The following is a 26,385-nucleotide window of genomic DNA, read 5'->3' as shown; positions in this document are numbered from 1 at the left end:
TCCAAGAGGATCTTAAAACCATCAGTCCAGGCACAGGGGAAAGGAACAAGCTCAGGCGGCTCAGTGGAGGGAAAGGGGAGGGAAATGTTTGCTCAGAATGGAGCCCTGTGCCAGCGCCCAGGGGACGGGAGCGAGGTCCTAGAGAGGAGGAACAGGGGACCTCACGCAAAGATCCCCCAGCACCAAGCACACTGCTGGAAAGCAAAATAATTTCCTTTTAAACCCAACTAACGGGTCCAAGCTCTGGAGGCTCTGGGCCACATTTTGAAATTAATTTAAGCACTGAATTTCCATCATGCATCCAGGGATGCACCCTTCAACCTGCTGCGTGCTCTGGGCAAATCCAGCACGGTGCTGGCTAAAGAGCGGGGTGCTGAGTTAGACCCCGACTTCCCTAGGTGTCACCTGAGACCCAAACCTCAATGTTGAACTGTCTAAAAAGGACTGACACCTACAAAATACAGTTTAAAACCCAGAAGCAAGACCAGGGAGGCCATGCCTGCATGGCTGAGCCCTTATGGTGAAGGTTTGCTGTGGTTTCCTTCACTGCGCAGACACTTTTATTCAGGTGGGATCTGCTTGCTTGTGGTTTAGATCCCACTAGGAGGTACATGAGGGGCTGTGAGGGCTGAAGAGGTGACCGTGTCCCCAGGGAGATGGTGGCTGCCCCAAGCATGAGGCCACTCCATCAGGTCTCTGTCTCGCTTGCATCGTACAGAGGGTTGACGTAGAAGACTTGATGGTCTGTGGGAGCCATCTCCTGCAGCATCTCCTCTCCAGCATCAACACTTGGCAGCTCCTGCAGCAGGGAGGGAGGGGAAAGCAACCAATGGAGAAGGGAAGCAAAACCCTTGGCAAAACCCACCCAGCACTGAGTCCCTGAGGCAGCTGAGGAGCTGGTGACCCATGGGAGGATGGGATTGTCCCACAAACCCCTCCTGTTCCTGGGGAAAGGAGGAGCCTTACCGGGTGCATTGCACTTTGCGTTGCAGCCCCACTGGCACTCAAGAGGGTCCCGGCTGGGGCCCTGCCAACTCCCACCCGCGGCCCCGAGCATCCCGGTGTCCCCGGGCAGTGGCGACTCACCACGTCGAACATGGGGTTGTCAAAGCCTTTGTCACTGGCTGGCGCAGGGGACGCCGGGTCCTCTGCTCTGTCCCAAGGCCGGGGGAGGCGCAGGGCAGGCAGCCTGGGGAGAGACCTGGGTATCACCCACCTGCATCCCGCCCGTCCCAGCAGCTCCCTCAGCCGAAACACTGCATCTTCAAGAGGTGGATGGGAAAATACAGGGCAAAGTTTCAGGCTGTCTTTGAAATGGGATGTTTGTACCCTTTCCCAGGGAAAAGCTGCCCTATCAGGCAGAAACCGTTAAGCCCGGAGGTCTAGGACCTGCATCCTGGGGGGAAGAGTTTGCCAGAGGCAGACAACCCCAGCACAGGCTTCACTTCAGAGCCATCGCTCTCCCCCTGTGGCCTAAAATGACTTGCCACAGAGCTAACACCTGTTCCCACTGCAATCTCAACAAGCACTAATTACTTTTATCATTACTTTTATCATGTTATCATTTTATCATCTTAATCACCATCACCACTTTTACTATTTTCTTCATTACTCCTATCCTAAGGGTCCCAGTCACCGAGCATCATCCCCTGCACCAGGCACCTGGTGCAGGTGGGCTCAGCAGTCACCACAGGTCACCGCACACATCACCGCAGGTCCTGAGAGCCCACCAATACTTAAACACTGTGACCGCCATCCACAGTGGCTCTACACAGGCAATATCAGAGGAGCTGCGTTATCTGCAGGGAGGCTGTACCAGGCCCTTTGCACTGGAAACAAGCTGAATTCACTGGTTTGCTGGTGGTCAGGGCGGCTCTGCTGCATGGAGGCAGACTCTGTTTGTAGGCTCCCAGAGCCACCTGCCTAATTTGCAGCATCCTTGCCGGTGTCAGATGCCCCCACGATGCTCGGCAGCACTGCCCAAAAGGGCACCTGCCCTGGAGCCACCCAGGGACACACAGCAGGAGTGGGTCGGCTGGGGACATGGCCTGGGCTCGGGTTCAGCTCCATCTCCTGTAGCTACATGAACTTCCCTCCCACTGCTGACAGAGCCGGTTTCAAAGGCCTGTCCGGCATCCAAAGAAGTGTCAGTGGAAGATAAATCATCAAGTAGCAATTATGGGACTGGGAGTTTTATTTAGAAATTAAATGAAGGCGCGGGTTTATTGCTAGGAAATGTCATGTCAGCACGTGCTGAGCGGCAGGGCAAGCATCCCTGGCCACGGCTGCTGCTGTGCAGTGAGAAAACCCCAGTGGAGGAACCAGGAGGGAAGAAACAACCTGACTTGTGAGCCTGCAACACGGCCGGCATGCCCTGGCAGACACCAATGCACCTTGCACACACAAATTAAAGCAATTCCCACCCCCTGGTTATAAAAAAACCGCAGGGTCCATCCTGTTTGCCCATGGTCAAGTAGGTGAGTCAAGCCGTAGCAGCTCAGTGGACAGCCCCACACACAAAGACATCTGCCAATAAACCCTGTAAAACCCTCCTTGGGGAAGGCAGGGCCCTGCATGAAGGTGGGTGCATGAGCAAGGAGCAGAGGTGGGTGCCCCAAGCGCCTGCTGTGGGCACTGCCAGGATGCCCTATTCACTGCTGGAGCCTGTCTCCAAGCTGTGAGGGGAAAAGGTGATGGAGAAGGGCATTTCTGACCAGCTCCCACCTGTGGTGAGGTCAGGTGCCGTGCACCCCACCATCCCTCCCCTGGGACCTGCACACCGTTCTCCACACAGTGTGAGCAACTAATGCACCAGAAGCTGCATTTGCTTCTGGATGCTGTCACTCCCTTTCATGGCTACAAAGCTGTGAGATGCGTGCTTTGAATTATTTTGATGCATTTCTATTTAGCAGCTGGCAGTTTCAGTCCTCCATCCCCCAGCAGGACTACAAACTAACAGTTTCAAGGATCAGGAGATGTCCCCAGGCAGTACAACCAGGCTGTGCAGAGCTCCAAGTGAGCCACAGCAGCCCCACTCCCGCCAGAGCACACCGTGCCACGTGGCACCAAGAAGCAAGTCCTCCCAGCCACATACCAGTGCAAGAGTACAGAAGTGCCTTTCAGCCACCTCACCTCCAATAAACTGTGAGGAACAATAAGGGCAATGGTTTTAAACTAAAAGAGGGTAGATTTAGATAAAAGGAAGAAATTCTTTAGTATGAGGGTGGTGAGACACTGTAAGAGGTTGCCCAGAGAAGTTGTGGCTGCCTTACCACTGGAAGTGTTCAAGGCCAGGCTGGATGGGGCTTTGAGCAACGTGATCTAGTGGAAGATGTCCTTGCCCATGGCAGGGGGCTTGGACTAGATGATCTTCAAAGGTCCCTTCCAACCCAAACAGTTCTGTGATGCTAGTAATGTTGGGTATAGCAGACCGCCTGGCCATGCCCATCACCATGGGAGCTCTGGGCAGCCCTGCATACCCCTGTGCCACCAGGCTGGCTAGAAGGACAGCCTTGGGATGACAGCTGCCCCCAGGCAGGAGAAGCCTGGCAACATGCCTCATCCCTACCTTAGCTTTTCCTTTCTGTAGAGAAAGAGGATCCCTCCAAGCAACAGGAGACCAAAGAGTGGCCCCAAGACCATCCCCACTGTGATCCTGCTCAATGCCTGGCTTCCCGCTTGCCCGCTGAAAGTGCTGCCAGTAGCCACCTCCATTTTGCCACTTGAAATGCCAAGTGCTTCACCTGGGAAAGGACAGGAAGAAATAGGGGTGAGGACTGGATGGGGCAACATGGCCCCACACCCGCAAACCACCCCGACTCACACACAGGGCAGAGGGAGCCTGCAGTTGGGTCTGGCACTGCTCACCTGGTTAATCACCTTTCCACGGGGACAGGGGGTGGGATACACAGCTGGGTGGAATCAACTGGCAGAAGCCCATGTGGGTCTGCTACCCATACAACAACCACCAGGTCCCCTAGCAATGACCTACATGCTCATCAGCATCTGCCAGCTTACATGGCTGCCTCCGCACATAGTGTTCTGGCTGGAAAGCAGCCCTGCAGAGAGGGACCTGTGGGTTCTGGTGGGTACCAAGCTAACCATAGCCAGATGTGGCATGGAAGGACAATGGTATTCTGGGCTGCATGAGGAGGAGGGTTGCCAGCAGGTGAAGGGAGGTGACCCTTCCCCTCTGCTCTGCCTTGGTGAGACACGTCTGAAGTGCTGAGCCAGGCTCTTCTCAGCAGTGCCTGGTGACAGGGCAAAATGCAATGGGCACAAACTGAAATATGGTAAATTCCACTTCAGTATAAGAAAAAACTGTTTTACTGCAAAGGTAGTCAAACATGGGGACAGGTTGCCCAGAGAGGTTGTGGAATGTCCATCCTTGGAGAGATTCAAAACCCAACTGGACATGGCCCTGGGCAACTTGGTCTCAGGGTGGGGGAAGGTGGTCTCCAGAGGTCCCTGCCAACCCCATTAATTCTGGTCCTGCAGTTCTGCTCTGCCCACACCACTGTCCTACTACGATTAAAATGGTAAAACTTCTGGGTAAGCAAAGTTCAGTACTGAAATCATTAGAAACGCAGAGTGTGTGTGTTAGGAAGGCTTAGAGGTGTGCTGGACCAGACTGATGAGGACAAGGACCTTAGGAGTGTTCAACTCAGGGAGCTTCAACCAAGCTGCCGCTTGATTCCCGTGTGATTCCCTGGTGATAGAGCAGGGACGCGGGGCTGCCACGTGGGCTGCTGGCGAGGGACAAGAAGCTCTGGACAGCAGTGGCTTTAGGTGCACCCGTGGGGGACCAGCCGAGGAGGACAGTGGTGTTACCATGCTGTGCTATGTCCTCCATGATGTCTGCAGCCATCTGCTCCGCAGCAGTGCCGGTCTGTGCTCCCACCTCGTCATCAATCAGCACGATTTGGATGAGGGGAGTGGAGCTTCGGGGTATGACTCCCAGGAAGGTCCGTGCTTTGTGCACCTTGGATATAGCCATCCGCACGCCGGCATACTTGGGCTTTTCAAAACACAAGGCAACACGTAAAGCCCATAAGAGCGGTAGGCAGAAATTAGTCACCTCTACAAACAGCCACGATGGATGCACCAGCAAGGCCCGCCTATAAATTTTCATGTGAGTCCCATCACAGAGCTGCCATCTCTGTTACCACAGTGCCATTGGGTTTCCCAAATGAGAGGTTCATATCTCCCCTCCCTTCGAAGTTGTGACCAGCACCCAGCACTCAGTGTCCCCCTGCCAAGGTGAGCTCACCAAGAAAGCAATTTCGTGTAGCACACCCATTAAACACTGTATTAAGATGTGTGTGGCTGTAAGGAGGGCAGGCAGCAGGCTTTGAGCTCTGGATCAATAGAGAAATACTCTGATATCGATCCTCCCAGTGTAACTCGGAGCACGCCTCCCCCCCCCAGCAGCTCCCAGCCAGGAGGAGGGATGTCATGCTGTGTCTGACAAGCAGCAGTGTGGAGTGATGCCTTGTAGAGCATGCATTTGAGTGCTGACCAGTGCCAGTTACCCACCCAGTGTTTGCCTACTGGAGAATAAAAAGCAGCCCAGCATTGGGAATGATATCCCAGAGACCACGGGGTGCGCTGCAGCAGGTTTGCATGATCCCAACCACATAGGCTGACCTCCCATGTTACCTCGACCTGACCTCCTGGCTGACCTCCCGTGTTTTCTAGACCAGGATTTCCAGCAAGGCCCCCTGCATCCTTCCCCATCTGCACGCCAGCAGCTGTTCCTACCCCGCGATGAGAGGGACAGTGGCTGGGGGGTGTTTTCTAGACCAGGATTTCCAGCAAGGCCCCCTGCATCCTTCCCCATCTGCACGCCAGCAGCTGTTCCTACCCCGCGATGAGAGGGACAGTGTGGCTGTGGTGGAGAGCAAGGGAGGCTGCACCAGCCCTCACAGCAAATTGGCACATCCAAGAGGCCAAATGTGGGGAGTGAGCCCTGCAGGGTGGCGGGAAGTGAGGCTGAACCCCCTGCATCCCTGGGACCTCATGCCCCCCCCAGCCAGCCCCACCAGCATTGAGTCACCGGCAGACGTGGCCAGTGGCTTGTGGTTTCGTTAGCCCCCCCCGATCTGGCAGGCTGACGTACCTGGCTCAGCAAGGCTTGGACCAGTCTTTCCCTGTACTTCTGCAGGTCAAAATCAGGAGTGAAATCCAGGCTAATGGTGGCTCCTGCAGCCCAAAAACAGACAGACACGACATTGTCACCAAGCCCGGGCAGAGAGCTGCCACAGCGGCATGGCTCCAACTACCATGAAAGGCACTGGAGACCCTCCGGTACCTCCATGCAACCAGTCTGGCTGGGCTCAGGAGGGGCAGCTCCACAGCTCTGCCTGAGCAGCGCTGCCCCAAGAAACCTCTCCATCCCTTGCTGGTCTTTTTATCAGCTGGGTTTGGTGAAGGGCTTTTGGTTTCCACCATATTCCGGAGAGAAGCTTTCCCTGGAAAGCTTTCTCCTGCGTATCCCCTGGGAAGCTCCGCATGTAACTGGGTTTCGGGGCTGCAAGGCTGTGATTCAGCAACACTACCCTGGCTTTGGAGGGAAGGGGGGAAGGAAAGAACACCTGCGCTCCCTGCACCGCAGCCACTGGGTCAAATATTTTCCTTGGGGAAAAAAACCCCAAGTAAGCATTTGTTGAAATATGAAATTCCTCTAAAGACTTTAAGAGGCCATGCTTTTAGGAACATGTTGGAGAAACATATGGTACCGTTTTAATGAATTTGGTGTGATATACCAAATATCTAGGTACAACTGTGCATGAAAAATTCCCCTTAACAACCTTCCAGGTAGATTAATGGAGAAACGCCCATTGCAGAGGGAACACTGTCAATCTGCATGTTTTTATTTTAAATGAAATGAAACAAACTTGCTGTTGGAAAGTTGACATTACAGTGAAAAAGGTACATTTCCTCTGAGTATTTTCTGCTGCATAAACTCAGCAGAGCCCTATTAGCTTGACGAGCTGTGACATCCTGACAGGATAAACCAGAGGCAGGGACAAAGGGCTGCAACTCAGAACAGGCTCCCAAAAGCCAGGCTGATGCTTCATAGAATCATAGAATCACAGAATGGTTTGGGTTGGAAGGGACCTTAAAGATCATCTAGTTCCAACCCCCCTGCCATGGGCAGGGACATCTTCAACTAGATCAGGTTGCTCAGAGCCCCATCCAACCTGGCCTTGAACAGTTCCAGGGATGGGGCATCCACAGCTTCTCTGGGCAACCTGTTCCAGTGCCTCACCACTCTCACAGTAAAGAATTTCTTCCTAATATCTAATCTAAATCTTTCAGTTTAAAACCATTACCCCTCATCCTATCACTACAGTCCCTGATAAAGACTCCCTCTCCATATTTTCTGTAGGTTCCCTTTAAGTACTGACAGGCTGCAAGAAGGTGTCCCCGAAGCCTTCTCTTCTCTAGGCTGAACAACCCCAACGCTCTCAGCCTTTCTTCATTTTTTTTTTGCATGCACATTGCTGGCTCATGTCTTTTCATCCACCAGTACCCCCAAGTCCTTCTCTGTAGGGCTGCTCTTAATCCTCATTGCCCAACGATTGGCCTTCTGGGCTGCGAGTGCACATTGCTGGCTCATGTCCAGCTTTTCATCCACCAGTACCCCCAAGTCCTTCTCTGTAGGGCTGCTCTTAATCCACTCATTGCCCAGCCTGTATCCATGTTTGGGATTGCTCCGATCCAGGTGCAGAGAGATGCCCTGGGAGGGTGGCACGTGGGATGCGGATGGGACCTGCGGATGGGACCCATGGGAGCAGTGCTACAGCAAAACTTCAGCCCACGAGTGCCTGGACCCCAGACCAGCAGCATCCCCCACACCTGGCTTTCCCCCATGGAGCTAGGGGAAGGGGGCTGGGGCAGCCAGCATGGGGGGGAGGAGGAATAGGGCTGTGCCCCCCACTCACCACAGACCCTGCAGCAGTGGCCAAGGGGCTGCAAAGGGCTCTGGCATGCCGGCGCTGGGCACTGCCTCCCCGACGCCCCGAGCAGGGCTGTGCAGATGCGGTGTCCATCCTAAAGGAGAGCAGGGCAGCGTCAGTCCCTTGCCCCCCCTCGCCCCCCAAATTGTAATGGCACCCCCCTAAATTGCAATGGGAGGACTCACCGGGGTGTTCCCGCAGGCACAGCCGGACTTGTCGGGACAGCTGGTGCCTGTCACCTGCAGAGTGCCATTGCCATGAAACTGCAGCCGGGCAGAGGGACCCCGCAGGTAGCTGGCCCAGGCCTCGGGGCTGCTGAGCTCCTGCATGGTGAAGAGAGGCAAAAGCTGGTGAGCATCCCCAGGTGGGCCCCAGCGCTGTCCCCAGGCACCCGGCCGTGCCGCCTGGGTGCCCAGTGCCATGTCTGACGGCCAGCTTGGGGCAGCCCCACCACAGGCAGTGAGTGTAGCAGAAAAACCCTGCCACTACACCCATTCTGGCTTTTCCATGGGGCCAACAGAAAAACACTTTCTAACTTAAAACAAAAAAAAAGGACCACAAATAAATCACGAGATGGCTGGGCTTTTTTTTTTTTTCCTCCTTGTTTTCCCTCTTTCTGGTGGCCCAGAGAATTCAATTTATCAGCTTTTAATTACTGGGAGGAAGGGGATGGATCTGAGGGGTGTTCCTTCAATCTGGGAAGCGTTTCAGTGGGCTTGGCATTAGCAAAGACTGAGCTGGACTGACCATCCTTCTCCTACCAAGCTGATGGTAAGTCCCTCACCCGCTGCCTTCCATGGGAGGCTTCTCCATGCCCTGGCACAGCAGGAGGATTTGTCAGGCCCTGGGGTGAAAATACGCCACACAGAGCAAGGAACGGGCTGGCTTCAAAGGGACAAAGTAGCTTATAAGGTCAGTTTTTAGGAAATATGCTACAATCACAAATATAAAAAGCACCTTTTCTTTCCATCTCATCACTCAGCAGCAGCCTCCACCCCAGCTGCAGTCCCTGGGGGGTGGATTTGGCAGGGAGGATGATGTGCTGTGGGGCAGTCCCCAGGCATCAGAGGGACCAGCATCACTCTGAGCATCCAGGACCACCCACCTCTGCATCCCTGGGGCTACGTGTGCCCTAGGTGAGCTCCATCAGGGTCCTGCCTTGTCCAGACTTGCCTGCACCCGCCTGGACACCGACTGAGGTTATTACTCAAAAACCGGTTACCTAATGCCTGGCCCCGAAATGGCAGCGCAGCAGTAGAAATAACAAATAACTTATGAAATGTCTGCCGCATCTCCCACTCCTGGAAGGAGCCTGTGTTTACTGCTGCAGCGCCTGTGATCTTTCACTTCTCCGACCGGCGAGGGACGGGGCTTGTCGTGCACCTGATTCCCAGGCTGAAGCACAGCAGGCTGCCAGCGTTTCTATAATTATCCCTCCAATCAGTTAAAGAGCGGTACTGAAGCAAAGCTGGGAGACGATTGCCGGGTCACGGGCTGCGTTAAGGTTGGGGACGGGAGGGAGGTGTCCCCAGAGCATCCCAGAGCAGCGCGGTTAAGGACACGTGCCTGGGAAGGGGGCAGCCCCTGGGTGCCGGAGAAGATGCCATTTGCTGGCAGTTTGACCCGTGCACATTGGCCTTTTTTTTTTTTTTTTTAATGTGAATAGTGAGATAGCCTGTGCTCCCACGCCGCAGGGAGGGAGGTGATAACAAACCGGTAAAGGAAAAAAATCATCGAGACCATCCACAGCAGCAGCAGCCCATGAAGCTGCAACGCCGTGGGAGTGCCCCGTCTCCCCACGCAGCGCCGCTCCTCCATCCCCGGCTGGTCCTTCCTCTCCTGACCTACTTTGGGGCCACGGTGAGGAGGCGTCGAGCCAGTTTCTCATCATCCCCACGTTACCTGGCCCATGAGAGAGATGCTGCGGAGATGAATCACTCGCCGCGATGAGTCGACATTTACCCGGAAGGAGGTTTCGGGCTGGAAGATAACATCATCGTAATGGCACGGGACACGTTCCTCGTCCACAGAAAAGATGCGCCCGCCTGGCTCGAGCTCCCTGCCGGGGGACACAGCCTGCCACAGCGTGGGGTCGAACCATGCGTGGTGCTCCGCGTCAGCGAACCTCACTGTTGCACCTGGAAAAGCAACAGGAAAGGTTGAGCATGACCTGGACCCAAATCTGCAGCCCTGACAGATGCATTTGGGTTGGTAAAACCAGTGAGTGCTTGGCCAGAAGTGGAGGAGCTCACCCCGCAGGCAGGGAGCAAAGGGCCGGCCCTGGCATTGCCTTCCCAGGCAGCCACCGCAGGCACCTCCTGGAGCCCAGTGGAGGCCTGGCAAAGCTTTCCAGCGCTCAGGGCTGGGGTCTCAGCAGTTCAGCCCGGACCCCACTTCTGGCTGCAGACCTCTGGCCCCAGATCCTACAGGACATTTTTCCCCCACTTCTTTAAAGCTCACCCTTATGGTTAGGGAGGAAAACAGCCATGGAGCCTAAATGCTGAATAACAGCTAAACCAGAAAAAAATGGGTATGATAATTCATGTCCCAGTTTCCAAGCAGCCTGGCAGGCCTGCAGAAACATGACCGGCCCTGGTCCCTGCAGTGGGTAATCCCAAAAACCAGGGCACCGCTTAACCATTAATTATTTAACCATTAACCGTTTCCCTGCTGGTCACAGTACCATCATACAGTGCCCTGCTTCCTTCTCACCCTTCCCCAACAGCTGAACCTTTACCAATTCAGCTATCACACGGGCGTTTATTGACTGAATTATTTGCATTCATTTAAAAATCATGCTTTAAAAAAATCCATTTGTGAAATTGCCCCAGAAATGCCTGTTCATTTCAGGGGAGCAGCACATGGTCAGAAGGAAAAACCCAGTGCAAGGTGGAGGCAGCTGTCAGAGCATCCCTGATGGGGGGCAAACAGCCCCAGTGTGGAAAAATGATAGGGATTAAGGTTTTTGGAGTGGTTCTGGACAGCCTGGTGCTGCAGTCGCTCCTCCGGGCAGACCTGTTTGGGCTTTTTCTCTCTTTTTTCTCTTTTTTTGTCAGTCAGAGCACAGGCACAGGCGATCCACTTGGACTCCTCCTTTCCTGTGGCCGAACTAAAAAGTTACTTGCCGCTGAAAGCGTTAGGTGGCTCTTAAATACCCAAAATACATCTCCCTAGCAAACAGCTTTCAGACTAATAACAGGCACCGATGAAACAAACCTGCTGCCTCAGTCACAGCAAACCTGGGCTGGAGGCTAGGAGGGGAGGGAAGGACGCGCTCACGCCGAAATGCCTGTGCGCATTGGGCCAAAGGCCAGCTCGCTGCGATGGCTGCAGTTCAGCTTGCCGGTGTGTAATTCCTAACCAGTTTTCTTTAGAAATACCATGGCAAAGAAAATGAGGGCTTTGATGTGGCTACATGCTTAATAGGCAGGGTAAAATACAAACAATATTTGCCTCTCTGCTACAACTTCAAAGGCTTCCCTACTATAATTACTTTTTCAGAAGACAGGTGATCTAGCAGGGAAAAAAGATCCGATGTGAGGGAGGTCATCAAAGAAAAGGTAGGTATTAAAAGAGGAGTGATTCACTTTGCTCTGAGGTGGGAGAGCAAAAACCTTTGTAGAAGCGTTGGGGCTGAATTTGCATGATTAATCAGGGGCTGATAGGGTGACTGGTCTGGGCACAAAATACCTGAGTCACAGCCTGGATCCCAGCTGCCATCGAAAGCTGTGAATCCTGCACCAGATGCCAGCACGAGTTCTCCGTTCAGGGGCAGGTACTAGACGAAGGGATTCAGAGTATTACTGTGCGGTCCCGCTGCCAGCCACCCAGGCTTGTAATCAAATAACAGTGCTAATTATTAAGCTGCCTATTACACTTGCTGTCTCTGAGGCACTTTACAGTCATTAGGAGTTACCCTCGCCGTGCCCCACGTTAATGGGAAAGTATCAGCTCCCGTTTTTACAGATGGGGACGCTGCAATGGGGAGAGGCAGTTTGACATTATCTTCCAGTAACACAGAAAAGCACAAAGCATTCAGGGAAGCAAGAACAAGGAAAAAGCAAAATAAGCTCTTTTGACGGCTCCTTCCTCCTCTTGCACACCCACTCCCACCAGCTCAGGAATGGCTTTATACATTGGTATGCCATGAAAAACCCAACCTTACTCTGCAAGTGCCCAGAGGTCTCCTTGCTTAATGGGTTCCCACCTCCAGGGACTGAGCTTGCCCCACAAAAAATAACTCAGGGGCCCAAGCAATGCTTGGTGAGGTGTCAGCTAGTGGATTCGCACTCGGCGCGAGCTAAGGAAAGCACACGGTGGCATTTGGGGCAGCTTGCCATAGCTAGACCCTCTTCTTGTTGGGTAGGACATCACCGGCAGGTAGTCGGGGTCACCACGCTTGCCTGGCTTCAGCTCCATTGGGCTTCTGCTCCAGGGCATGAGGACAAACCTCAACAGGCGCAGCTCTGCCATGGGGGCCCTTTCAGCAAGCAGCTGTGGCCACCCAGGTCACCAGCTGGCACTGCTGACTCCAGGACAGGTCTTGGCAAACAACTGAGTCAGACACAGCACATGGGTTTTTCAGCCCAGCCCATCTTATTTTCCGTTTAGAAATTGCCACAGAGAAAATCAGGGTTTCCCCCAATATTTTCACATGTCAAGGAGTGAGTGATGTTCAAGGCTCCATTCTCCTCTAACTCGGTCTATCCAGGGTTTTAGCATCACTCCCCAGACAGCAGCTGGAAGCCCTCCAGGACTGCGTTATGCCAACGCACTGGGTCCTGTGCTCAGGCAGGAGCACGTTAGATGGGATTTTAAGGTTTCATCTACTTAATTGGTCTTTAAAAATGCATGTAGATTAGAGAAAGCAAGACTTATGAATGACTGCTGCAGGTGGCTGCGACAGGTCTCTGTCCGTGGGGCAGTCTTGCCTAATGATGCTCTGTCCCACACAGGGACCACCCTGGGAGGGCGATGGACATGGCAAAAAGCTTCTCACCCCTAAGCTGTAGGCAGCTGTTTAGAACTTTAGTGCCTTGGTGGTGCAGTTTTGAAGGCCATAGCCCGGGTCCCCTTCTTGGTTCAGGAACCGTGAGAAACCGGGGTGGAGAGCAGAGGGCAGCTGCCACCGAGAAGAGCCCCGCAGTGCTACTGTGCACCAACCGCTTTGGACCCATCAATGTCATGCATCAGGCTGGAGAAGAGAGGATGATGAGGTGAATAGCTGAGGTCTGGGCAATGTCTGCCCCAAGGGTATGGAGTCTCCCCACTGGCCAGGAAGAAGCCTTTGCCTATGGACGTTGCTCCATGAGACCATAGCCTGTGTAGTCCCTAACTGGAAACCATGCCATCATGTTCTCTGAATTTCTATTACTCTTGATTAAAGCCAATTTTTTCAATACTGAAGCACTGAAAGAGGCTGAAAGGTCTGCCAGGACAAGAATGGCAACGTGCCCTTTAGCTGCAGATATAAAAGCCATGTCTGATGACGTTTTGAGGCTCAGGACTTGGCCTGCTTTGAGCTGGGCAAGGTCTATGCTACCAGCTTCTTTCACAAGGTGCTTCACTTCAGAAATGCCCTGGCTTGTTCTCCTGTGAGCCCACGCAGGAATGGGCGGTGGGACACTTTAGGGCAGTCAGCTACCACCAATACTCAGGGCAGGTGCTGCCAGTGCTGCTGGCTAAAAGTCCCTTCTTCCAAACCCGCTGGGCCATCTCAGGCTGGAGCCCCTCATTGCTGCCTCTTGCCCAGTTTGCAGGTTGCCACCCTGCAGCCTACTGTGCATGACAGGGCCGAGCAGGGAGGGTGGCCAGCTGGCTGCTGGGGTCCAGCTGAGCTGCTCAGGATGGGGTTTTGGATGGGATGCAGTTGATCGTTTCACCAACACGGGGTACCAACTCTTCACAGCAGTTACCTGTGGACACTTGGGCCCGTAGCTGCAGGGATCTTTGGGTGGAGGAAGAAAAATCAGACAGCAGCTGCTGGTGACAGGGATGGGTGACACAGCAGGGCCATGACTAGCTGGCCTCTGTTCGCTTTCCCAGGCTGCAGAAGTTGGCGTTTGTGAGTGTTGTGGCTGGATCAAGACCACCGGGTTGGGAAGTCCCTGCTCTGATCCCTGCCTGCCTGACAGCTCTTTCCCCTATAGAGTTACCAAACACTTTGACTATGGCTGTGGGTCACAGCTTTCCAAATGCCCTGCGGTGGCCACGTAGGACACGATGAGCTTTGCTGTCCAGGGGATTCTTCGTTCAGATCTTCACAAATTAACTAGGGTGAGAAAAAAGCCAAAGATACAACACTTGGACAAATATGTGCCTACATTTGTAAGCTGCATCACTCATGCTCCTCCAGGGAGCAATGCAAGAGCATTTTGTGCACGCATTATGCACAAAGCAAAGCAAGGAAAACCTGGTAAGGAATCACACGGCATGGCTGAGCTCAGTGTGGAGCAGGGATGAGGTGGGCTTGGTGGGTTGGAGATACACATACACGCGTGCACACACAGATGCACAAATGCTGGTCCAATGACCAACTGACGTCACGTCCTCCTGTGCCTGGGGGGCCCAGGTGAGCGGGGATCTGGATGGGGTGTGGAGCAGACGCAGGGTCAGCAGAGCACGGCATCAATCCCGCCCATGGGGAGAGGTAGGAGAAAATGCCTCACGCTAAACCTGCCCCACGCCTGCAGTATCAATGCAGGGCTCTGGAGACACTGGGCTCTCTGGCAAAGACAGCTCCTCCAGCTACCGCTGGAGATCCCCCTCCACCACCAAGGCCAAAACCCCAGGCTAGCTGGACTTCCCAAGCCCAGAGGAAGCTGTCCATGTGAGTGTGAGTGTGGCAGGGAAATGAGAGTCCCACAGCACACACAGTGTCCCAGCTGCTGACCCCTTCACCTTCTGGGACTACCCAAACGCTGTTAGCACCAGCCCTGGAATTAAAATGCAAGGCAACGCGATGCAAGCCGGGGGATGGAGTCACCTCATCTCCACAAACATGAAGTGCAAGAAGAGCCCTGTACTGCTTCACAGCAGGAGTTTCTGAGGCTGGCCCCCGCAGCTATGGCTCCTTGCCCACCAAGGCGGACGTGTTGCCCATCCACCACCAGCCCTCCCTGAGATGCAGGCCACTGGGCAGCATTTCAGAAGTGGCTCCGTCGTCCAGTGGATCTTAGTTTGCAAATAATTTGCCCTTTCTTTTTTCCTAACATAAGTTAAGCATCTCAGCTTGCTGCAGAGGACAAATGGAGACTCCTGTTGGGCAATGGCTTTCTGCATTTGGGTGTGTAGTATAGAAGTTGCATATAGGCTGGGCCACTTTCCAAGTACATTTTGAACTGAGCAATGACATGTACCAAAGGACCAGAGCCAGAAAGCTGGCGGTTTCATCTGCTTTCCCTTGCTGCTGCCAATCTGTACTCCAGGGCCATTAATACAGCAAGCTTAGAGTCCCATTAGTCATTTCCCATCCCCGATACTGGTAAATTACTTATCTCCTCGGTCATTGTTATCAAGAGTAATGACAGCTGAAATACAGTCATCATTTTTCTCATCAAAGTCAGCAAAAAAAAAAGAGGAAAGACCCCATGTGGCTTTCAACCCACAGTCACCATGTTTGCAGCCCCAGCATTGCACCACTGAGGACAAATGCCGCAGCCCCAGTGCGTAAGCGAAAATGAAACTAACCTCCGAAATGCAAAAGAAAAAAATGGCAAAGGCCTGAGCACGTGGCTTTGGAAGTGGGTGGCTTTGAACTGGCCTCCGGCACATGCCAGCTCTGCTCAATTCATGAGCATGGGGCTGAGATGACTGACAGCAGCAGTGTAACTGGCATGTCACCATCATCATTGCAGGAAAAAATGTGGCACTAATGCTTCAAACCCGGGCGAGCGAGGCTCGTGATTGCAGCTGGCTCTTCTGCCAGCCATGTTCTAATTCACAGCATCAACATGTTTGAATTCCCTGCTCAGGTGACACGGTGCCACCATCCCCATCGCGCAACGCCGAGACTGCCTGGGCACGCTGGGCTCTGCAGCGCTGCACTCACGGGTGCACCAGCAAGCAGCTCGGTAGCCATCGGGACTGCGTGTGACTCCCGGGTACATCCCCTCACCTGGCACCCAGCGCGGGGGCAGCTCCTGGGCTGGCGCTGCTGGCACCCCATCGAAACACATCACTGAGGTAGGATGCAAGGGGGTTACCTCTCCGCCACGGAGAGGATGTGTGCCGTAATCCACAAGAGACATTAGTGCTCAAGGCTTTCTGTATCATCTCTCCCAGTCCTGTTTCGCTGGGGCAGCGGCAGCCCACACATGAGGGCAGGGCAGCAGGCAGGCAGGGGGCAGGCAGCAGGCAGGGCCAGCAGGCAGGCAGGGCAGCAGGCAGGCAGCCCCTGCCCATCGCTGCCCGCAGGTGGGAATAGTGGGGGTTTTCCCAATGCCTATTGCGGCCGTGGGGTCTGAGCGCAGCTGGGTGTGCAGGTCCCTGGGTGGGATCCAGCTGCTGGCTGAGGGCCCCAGAAAGGCACAGGGCCAGATCCATCCGCAGCCCTTTGACGGCTCTGGAGCGTTGCCAGGGGCTCGCTCTCCGCAGGGCTTCTTGGGTTTGTTAGCCGGGGTTCACTCGCTCGCTTTCCTGCCCAGGTGAAGCTCCCACCTGCGTCCTTGGGCCAGTGTCATTCCCCCCAGCTGCACACGCCACCCCACGCCCCCAGCCCACCGCCAGATCTGGCCTGCCCCCACCATGGCCCCCGATCCCACACCAGCTATTCCAGATCCCCCGCAAGAGGAGCCAGTGAGGCAGGATGACCCGCAGCCACCCCAACAGCTCTGGGTGAGCCCAAGGAGGTTGACCCGCTGCTGGACTCAGACTTTGCTGCCCAAATAGCTCCCTCCCTGGGCACATGCTGCCTGTGAGGAACGGGGCTTTAGCATCCCAAGGAAAATGGGCAAGAAATGCATTTCCCCCCCCCCCCATGAAACTCACGCTCGGGCAGGCTGGTGCAGTGCAGAGCAAGGCACAGGAGCTAGTGCTCCTCTCCACGGTACCCATCGGCAGCAGGCAGAAGATGCCCACCAGCCCTCCTCTGCTCCCAGCAATAACTCACCCCTCTGCTTTCACCCCCCAGAGCAGGAAGGGGCATGGGCGAAGGAGCAGCACACCAGCAGGACGTCACCATTTCAGCACCATCCCCTGCAAGCTAACAAGGCGCTTGGCAGCTCTCCCCTGCCTGCGTCCCTGCCTCCCCCCCCTGCAAGGCAGGGTCCTTTGGCAGCAGTGCAGCCGTGCTCTCATTAATGCAGGAGCTGGTTGCCCTGTGTCTGTTCATCACGTTTTACATTGCGTTTTGGGGTGCAGGCTCCCCACATCACCTGCCCAAGCTGGCCTTGCCACCATGTCCCCTGGCACAGGGGTTGCCCGGCACATCGGGTTCCCAAAACATCATGCTCCTGCCCGTCCCCACAAAGAAGCTGCAGCTCCTGGCCGTCCCGCGCAGGTGCTGCCCAGCACACCCCCTGCCAAACCACCCCGCAGACCCCAATAAAAGCCATCAGGGGATATAAAAAGCAACAGGCCCAAAAATGCCATTAATTTGACTGCAGCCCCCGAGTGCACACGTCCAGTTGTGGAGCCAAACAGGTCCCAGCAAGGTGCAGAAATTGGGTGTCCTGGGGGGACACAGGATGTCGGGAGCCCCTTGGGGAGCGCATTAAGGTAAACCAGCCCAAAACACGAGTTACAGATGCAGAAGGCACACAGAGGCTTAAAGCTATTTGCCAAATCTACTTCAGGTTAGTTCAGCTCATTTTCCTGAACTTCCCTCCACGGACAAGGTCAGAGAGAGCTGGAAAGTGGCTCGAGGTGCGGGCAGGGGAGCCATCCCCAGTGGCAAGGGACGGCAGCCGGTCCACAGAGCGGCCACCCAGAGAGACCTGCCCCAGCATCCTCTCCAGCCCGGGATGCCAGCAAGCTGCTCCGCTCATCACAGGCTTTAATAATTCCTCCTGCTGAAAATTAGTCTGCAAGGAGCAAATAAACTCGGGGAGACGACTGCAAAAGGCTGTTTTACTGCACTCCTTTCCTAGGGCAAACCTTCAAGCAGGAACACTGCCAGAGAAAAGCCTGCAGGATTCGGGCTTGTAATTATGTGCTGACACACACGCATGTATGTATGCACTCCCGTGAAATTTTTACCTTCATCTCAGGAGAAGGAAAAATAATCCCTTTTCTGGGTGTCTCATTACCCTGCTGTTTGGGAAGCAGGGGGGAAGGAGCGATGGTGCCTGGGACGAGCGCAAACTGTGGCAATTCATTAGAGCCAGCGCCCCTGGAGAGCAATTGGCATTTGGAGATCAATCTCTGCCAGGAACCGAGCAGGAGCATCCTGCAGCAAAGCCGAGTACATTCTGCTCTTGCAATTAGGCAGCTAAAAATATAAGGCTGGGCGAGACGTCCCTGGTTAGACCCCAGTGCCCCGCACGCTCCCGACCCTCACCCAGCCTCACCAGGCGGGCAGGGAGGAGGTGCAGGCAGCTGCTGTCACTGTGGCAGGGCTCGGTGATGGGGCAGAGCTGGAAAGGTGACGTCGATGCTGCCGAATAACCCCGGCTAGTGCCCTGACCCTGGCACCACAGGGGGTTGAGCGAGGCTGCTCTGCCCACGTGGCTAAACCCGACTCCTGCCACCCCAAAAATAGCAAGCGGCATCATCCATCCCTGGCCCGCACTGTGGTGCTGGCCGGCACGGGCACAAACTCCACCAGGGCTGGTGTTATCGGGGCAAACATTGGGCTCGCAGCCACAGCCGTGCCCTGGCCTGGCTGCCTTTGGAAGCGCAGCCATAGCCAGAGGGTCTAAACCCCTCAGAGGAGCCCTTCTCCCCCAGCAGGGAGACAAGCAAAGTCAAAAGCCCGCCTTGCCCTGGAGCACCCACGTCAGGCACTGCCACCCTGAGCACCTCCATCTTTTTTGCAGATTTACTCCCAGGTGCCTCCGAAAGCTGGCTAAATACTGATCTGCATCTTTAAGCAGCTAAATACCATAGAAAATCCAGCCTAATCGCAATGGTTTTGCTTCAAAGTCACTTACGCTTAAGCTGGATTTGGATTTAGTGTGCGGTTGAATTAGGGACCCTCTCGAAACTTCAGATGAAATAACCTCTGAGCTGGGGGGTAAATGGGTTTCCTCCAAGCGGGGAGGTGGGCTGCATGTCCCAACAGCCCCGGCCTCCTCCCGAGAAAGCAGCTCCTGGTGCTTGGCTGGTGCCCCCATGGGATGGATGGGGAGGGGAGCTGGAGGGCTCACCATACAGAAGCATTTCCTTTAATATAAATGTCTAGGGGGGAGCAGACAGTGGCCCACGAGGACCCCCCAGCACCCCAGGTCTTGCTCCACTCAGTTGGGGGTCAGGATGGGAGGTCTCATGCTGCCCCTCTGACGGTGGGGCACCGGCACCGAGCATCCCCACACACACACCCGCTGCAGCGGCACCGTCCTCATGAAAGTCAGTGAGAGCCCAGCCCCTTCCCTGGCCGTGAATTTCCTCCTGCGCTACTACAGCAAGCAACGCTCTCCTTTTTTTTTGGTCAAAGGCTGTATAGCATCTCCATGGTGACTCTAAAGCATAATGTATTCCTGCTGATTTAAGTGATTAATGCTCCGGCGCGGCCGGCAGCTGAACAGGTGCAGCCCAGCCTCTCTGCAAAAAGCCTCACAACCAATTCATTTTCTAACCACCTAGTTGCCAAATTTCACGCCATCCCCACAAATGGCAGACAGGCTCAGGTGCTGGGTTTCATTTCTTTTTCATCCCTAATCTTGGCAGTCCCTGTATCACCTGGTGACAACAGAGCATGGCAGCACACGGGAAGGAGGTAGCTGAGCTGAAATTAAAAAGAAATATTAACCACCATGCTAGGAAACTTGCTGGGACAGTTCATTGCTAATCATTGGGGTGGTGATGCTCAGAAGGAAAGTGTGAGCCATGGTTTGGGTTATAGCCTGGGATGAGCCTGGTTGCTCACAGGAGGTGCAACTTGGTGCAGCAGTGGGGCAAGCCCCTGGCTGGAGGGGAACGGTGCCGCGCTCTCACAGCCAGTGCTGCCACCAGAATTTATTCCCTCGTGGGCCCCCCAGCCCTCCTCTCCTCCTGCACAGCGGTGGGACCGCAATATTCACTGTAACCCCAGAGCCTGCACGGCTGCTTGCCAAGCAGGATCCCAGAGAAACCCCAGGGCAGCAGAGGGTCCCCAGGGGCTCCTGCAAGGACCGCTGGATCCTTTGATCGGGATGAGTTGGGAGCCACTCCGGCACCCTGACCCTGTCGCTCAGTCGCGATGGGAAACATCCACCCGAGCAGCCGGCGGACGGTCGGCCCAGCAGCGCAGCCACAGATGTCATTAGTTGTGCAAAGGTTGTGTTGCACCTCCCTCTCCTTCGGCCAGCCGCAGGGCTGCTCAGCTCAGCTCTTTAGCTTGGTCGTGAAAGGCTCACGCCGTAACGAATAACGCTGCTTTGCAATTATGCACTTTGCAGGCCTCTGATGAAAGTACTTTAGAAATATTATACATTCATCTGTAAGTAAAATAAAATCTACTGGAGTGATATTTTGCTCTTTTCTTCTCTGGGTAAATTCCACATCATTTATTACATTATATTTGTACGTATTTCCCCAGTACATTCTTTCCTTCAAAAATTCATATTTAAAATGCCATATAAATAAAGTAACTCCTCCAAATATTTGTAGAGGGATTAAATGTGGTGCATGGCATTATTAAAGCATCAAAACTATTAGTGGTGTAGACAGCCTGAACAAATTACACCACATAAATTTGAAGGGCTTGTTTGGATTCAATGGCCGATAAAAGAGCAAAGCTGCCCTAAAACCGAGAGAGAAAACTTGGCCTCAAGCTTGTCCCATCCAAGGGTTTTGCAAACAGGATCCAGCCCATTTTGTGCCATCCTGGCACTGGGATGTGTTGGAGCAGCAAAGGTTTGCTTTTCCCTTAATTCCTTCCTCCCTGTTAAATTTGACCCTCCAAACTGGGGGGATCGAGACCCTGTGCTTTCATGGTAGCCTGTCAGCCTGCTCTGGGCAGGGCTCCTCTTTTTGGGGGACACCAGGTCGCTCAGAAACCCCTCTGAGGCGAGACCCCCCCCCAACCTGATCTCACCCAACATACACATATCAGGTAGGGTGTTGTACCCATCCTGCCATGGCCAGGCTAATAGCGTCAACCGTACCATCATCACAATCGTTGAGTGTTGTACCCGTCCTGCCATGGCCAGGCTAATAGCACTGCAGAAAAATATAAAACCCAATGGCACTTGAAAGGAAATATCTAGAGCAACATTTTGGGATTTCCCAGAGTGGTTTGTTTTCATTTCAAGATATTTTGATGTCAGCTTCACTTAGCCTCTGCCTGGGGCTAAAGCCTGCTCCGTGTCAGCAATGCCACGTGTTGGTGCTCCTCAGCAAAATACTGCCAAGGTCTCAGTCCCATGGAGGGGCTTTTTTCCTTCCTTTGTGGAAGAAAAATTAACTTCTTCCAAATGAAAGTGTTTTTGGGGTTCTCCCTCCCTGTATCCCCCAATGCAAAAAAAAATAATCCCAGAAATGGGCTTTTTGGCTCCACGGTGCAGAGCCCCCCAGGCTGCTGTGACTCTCGTTCCCTACCCCAGCCGAGGCATCCTGGGCGAGTCTGGCCGGAGCAAAATATCAAAGTCCCTGGAGAGGGGGACAGAGGGATGTGCCACCCGGCTGGCAGCGCTCCAGTGCCAGCCCTGCCCTCGCCCACCCTCCCGGCGCCGATGCACGCTGCCTTACCATGTCCGTCAGTGCATGGGGAGACCTGACAAAGACTGAGACGACCTGTAAGAAAAGGAAAAATAAAAGCAGGCTTTCCCCTGGCAGGTAAAGGTCTTTTCTGAACGTCCAATGGCATTTTGAAAAACAAAACAAAACAAAAAACAGAAAACCAAACCATAGAGATGGCCGATACCTTGTTCTTCTCAAAATGAACCACGTCGCTGGCACAGGGGACTCTGCCTTTATCCCAGTTGGAGCCGGTTTCAAAATTGGTGTTGGGGATCCACTGCTTGTACACGGCGGCGGCGGCAGCTGGGAGGAGCAGGGAAACCAATGTAACCCAGTCTGTGGGAGGCACTGGGAGCCCTCTCTGGGATGTGCTACTGGGTGGGTTGGCCTTTTGAGCCCAGACTTGGGGATTTTCCACCCAGGAGCAGCCCCTGCGTGTTCCCAGTTGAGCAGTCACAGCCCTCCTCTGCATAGGGGATTTTTTTGGCTGGGTGATGGCTTTTACCCACCCAGGTAGGAAGAGGAGTAAGGGACAAATACTTGGCAGGCAGAGAGAAGGCAGGAAAATCCTGCAGGCAATGGTCAAGAATAACGTACACCTGGTACCTAAGCATTCATTGCAGTGGGTTTTGTTGCCACTCGGACTAATCAAATGTGCAGAGACCCCTCGACCTTGGTGTTTCCAGTAGGTATGGAGCGGGCACGCAGAGCCGGCCAGGACCACAAGGACAGAGCGAAAGGAGAAAGGGCATTTGCTATGGGACGTGTAGCACAAAATATGGGCTGGTTTCATGTGTTTGGGACTGGAGGGGGAGGATTGAACGGTGTCCTGCAGCCTGAGGCACCGGCAGGTTGGGAAATAGAGTTCTTCCCCACAGGGCTTGCCGGGATGGCGGCAGTCCTGCCTGCGGGTCCCTGCAGCAATGAGCCCGCTGGCCAGGGACAGGCCGTGGCAGAGGCAGGTTTCCACTCTGACCTACTCTGTTTGCACGAGTGCAGCGAAGCCGCACACCTCCCAGCCCGGCATTGCCCGGGCTTGGCTGGGAGATGCATGTCCAGCTGAAGATGACTCTCCAGCAGCCTGAATTAAGTGGCTTCGAGCAAGCGAGCTATGAGACAGAAAAGAGGAAAGAAAAAAAAGAAGAAACCTTTACTCTTAATACGGATCATCTTTTCTTTAGAGGAAAAACCCCCAAAACTACAAAATAGGTGGAAAGCCAGTGGTGGACAGGACCCGGTCATGGAGGGGGCAGGAGAGGCCACGGGGGGAGCCCTCTTCCTGGGATGGGAGGGGGGTGTGAATGACTCCAGCCGATGGAGGGAGGTGCCCTGCAGAAAGCCTGGGCCCTGCTAGTCCAAATGACAGGGAGGGATGTGGTGGGTTGTGCTCTGTAGGCTCTGCGGAGGCTTTATCAGCGCGCAACAATCACCTCGGGGTGTAATTTGCACTGTCTGGCTCTGCCAGGGGCTCTGCTGAGACCATTTGCTGTACGTAGCCATGTCCGGCTGAAGAGGAAACGATATATTTTTAACCTGAATGAAAGTCCTAATGTAGGAACAGGGGTGGGAGCCTGGGTGCAAGGAGCAGAGGGGCCCCCCCAGCCCCACGCCAGGCTGCAGCCATGGCTTTCAGCTACCTGAAGGAGTCCTTAGGCAGAGCAAACACCCCCCTGCCCCGTATCCACTTTAAAACCCACTGACATGGAAAAGGACCATACAGCAATGAGAACCGGACCCAGGCAGCTGCTTGCAGTGTTATGGGCACAAACGTCTTGCTGATTTGGAGTCAAAAAGAGCTTAAGAAAGGAAAAAGCCCCCAGATGGTAATTGCAAGTTGTTCTGTCCCTGCTATGGTTGACTTGCATCCCTCCCATCCCAGGAAGCTGGATAATGGAGAGATTAAATCTCGAGCAGAAAGGCTCAGCTGGCCCCATTGCACACATGCTTCACGTTCCTGCAGCTGCAAGGTGTTGTGTCAAGCAAGCTTGTGCTGTGCTGCACCGCAGAGATGGCTCTGTGTGCTGACCCAGCTTGGCTACAGCAGTGACAGCGGCACCTCCTCTGGCTGGGCGCTCTGGGGCGGTGGAGGTTAATCTCCTGTTGCAAAGCCTTATCCCCCATGCAGCTGCACTGATGCATTCCCGCACCCTCCACGGCCATGGAAATACCAGCGTGCTATTTAATCAGCCTTGTCTCCAGGGAAGCGCAGTCCTTGAACATCAAAGCGACATGCATATTCAACAGAGAATGTGTCCTGCAGTGCAGAGCTGCTGGCTTCAAATAAGAGCAGGAAAACCCAAGTTACGGAGGTGCAGCGGGCATGATACACTAATCCCAGCCTCATTCCCCTGCCTTCTCTCTGTCCAGTTGGAAATGCCTTTTCCTGTTTGCATTACAGATACGCCTGAAGTGACAGAGCCTGCAGCTCTGCTCCAAAACAGGATTGCCGTAAGTGCAAATGGGGAAGTCGTCCAGCAGTCACCCCTGCTCGCCATGGCGGTCGGGCCCTGGGCATACTCACCAAGGAGCTGCAGGACACCGAGGAGGAGCAACAGGCACTTCATTTTGCAGCAGGCTGCCAGCCCTCACCTCCACCGCCCCTGCCCGGCCGGACCTTGGACCCTCCCCAGGGGCACGTGATGGGCTCAGCCCAGAGGAGGCTGTAGGGAGAAGGGAGTAAACCAGTACAGGAGGCAGGTTTCCCCCAGCATGAACCAGAGCCTTGCTCAGTCCCCGAAGCCGGCTTGCTCTCACAGCTGCTCCTTTCCCAAACTCCCCACTTCCTTGGCATCCATAGGGAGCCTGGGAGAGCCACTGAGGAACAAGGCGGGGAGGCGAGAGCAGTGGTCCCCCCAGCTCGGCTCACCGGACCTCACCATCCACATGCCCTCTACCCATCCGGGTCCTGCTAAAGGGTGGCGAGCGTGAATGCACCGCGTGCACGCTCCACGCCGCTCCCCCCTGCAGAATGCCGGCTACCTTGTAATTACTAATAATGGCCTCAATGTATTTTCAATTAGCTCACTTGGAAGAGAGCAGTTCCCAGTGATGACTTGTAATTGTACTTTGGCCACCAGCTGATTTGCTCATTACCCGGCGCGCGCCGCGGCAGCACCGGCACAGGCCTGAACTGCTTTTGTTGAGGCTGCCAGGGGTCAAAGGGGGCAGCTGGCAGCGGCACCAGCGCACGTGGCTGGAGGAAGAGGAGGAGGAGGAGGAGGAGGAGGAGGAAGGACCCCACCATCCCTGTCCTCTGCCCCAGTGCAGAGCAATGCTGCATGCAGGTCCAGGCCCATGTCTTTACAAGGGTGTGTTAGGAGCAAAAAAGGATGGGAGGAGAGCAACGACAGCCTGGGAAGGGGACAGCGTGGGGATGGTGACAGATGCCTGTGCCATGGTAAGAGCTGGGGCGGCTCAGCACCCCTCCAGCAGGGACCCTTCAGCTGACACTGGTACAAGCAGGGCGAGGGCCGAAGATTTGTGAATGCAGGGGTTTACAGGAGCCCAGGAGGAGACTGGAGAAGTGCTTGGAAGGGACATCAGTGGAGGGATCACAAACCACGAGAAACTCTGACCTGACACCAGTGAGGATTTAGGAGCGCAGGAGAGGGAACAGGCCATCCCCATCCCACCCTTCATGCTCCCACCGCTTCCCAGCTTCCAAGCGGGCAGAACCGGGGCAGGGGGAGTGGGGACAGGGACCCATCAGTCTTTGGAAATCTTCTCTCTGTCTCCCAAAACCTTAAGCCACTTGGTGCCATTTCCCACCTCTGCTGCAAGCGCAGGAGTGAGAAGAGCTGTGGGGGTCCTGCCCCCAGGATGCCCTAGCGCAGCCCCAGGCGATGCACCGTGCCCTGCGAAGGAAGATGGAGGTGCCCCTGCCTGGAGCTCTGTCCCCACCGGTGTCACAAGTGTGGCCCACAAATTGCCAGGAGAAAAAGCTCCTGAGCAGCAGCTCTCAGCCTGGGCATCAGCCAAAATGCAGTCAGCACTTTCTGCGCAGGGAGCTGGATGCCGAGAGATGTCCTCGAGGTGAAAGGCTCCCGCACTCTCATTACCACTCACAAATCTCTCCCGAGGGACTCTCAGGGTGAATGCTGGCTGCAGTGAAATCTTCTGTATTTTAATAGAGGGGGAAAAAAATATAAATCATGGATACTCAGCAATAACAGCTTAGAGAAAGGACTGCAGCATGCAAAGGGCAGGGTGCATGCTTGTCCACAGCCTCAGCATCCCTCAGCATGGCCGGGGCAGGCGGGAGGGGAGAAACCGCTCACGGGATCCTGTACAGCAAGAGATGCCATGGCCCCTGAAACCCTGTGTTTCGGGGGGTGCTCCACACCCTTATTTTTACCTTTTGTGCCCTGCAGCCGCTGCTTTTGGGCACTGCTAGTTTCAGCTGCTCGGCAGCTCCAGTCCCACTGAAGCTGATACTTGTTTGATTTTAAGTGAGCCAGGATTCACCTGACAAGCAGGCAGAGGTCTAAAATACCCAGTCTGCCCTGCATTCACCAAAGGGCCTGTGAAACCCTGCCCATGGAGGGACAGTCCCCGCTCCCCCCACTCTAGCGTTAGGGTAGGACAAGGCAGGGCAATTACAGAAATA

General features: G+C 54.6%; 1 protein-coding gene across 1 annotated transcript; it reads right to left on the bottom strand.

Moving 5' to 3' along the window:
• Positions 1–688: 688 nt before the first annotated feature.
• On the bottom strand, positions 689–24,343 carry AMN (amnion associated transmembrane protein). Its single transcript, XM_009280851.1, has 12 exons — positions 24,301–24,343; positions 21,964–22,082; positions 21,789–21,833; positions 11,652–11,739; positions 9,864–10,099; positions 8,147–8,284; positions 7,947–8,055; positions 6,119–6,201; positions 4,831–5,017; positions 3,569–3,743; positions 1,087–1,189; positions 689–799 (listed from the first exon to the last, which is right to left on the bottom strand). The coding sequence occupies exons 1-12, from the start codon at positions 24,341–24,343 to the stop codon at positions 689–691; spliced, it is 1,437 nt and encodes a 478-aa protein (XP_009279126.1).
• Between the last annotated feature and the right edge of the window lie 2,042 nt (positions 24,344–26,385).

This window comes from Aptenodytes forsteri, unplaced genomic scaffold (genome assembly GCF_000699145.1).
Source record: "Aptenodytes forsteri isolate BGI_AS27 unplaced genomic scaffold, ASM69914v1 Scaffold193, whole genome shotgun sequence".
NCBI classification, from domain to species: domain Eukaryota; kingdom Metazoa; phylum Chordata; class Aves; order Sphenisciformes; family Spheniscidae; genus Aptenodytes; species Aptenodytes forsteri.
The sequence above is the reverse complement of the archived record's forward strand: the minus strand, read 5'-3'. Positions and strand labels throughout refer to the sequence as shown.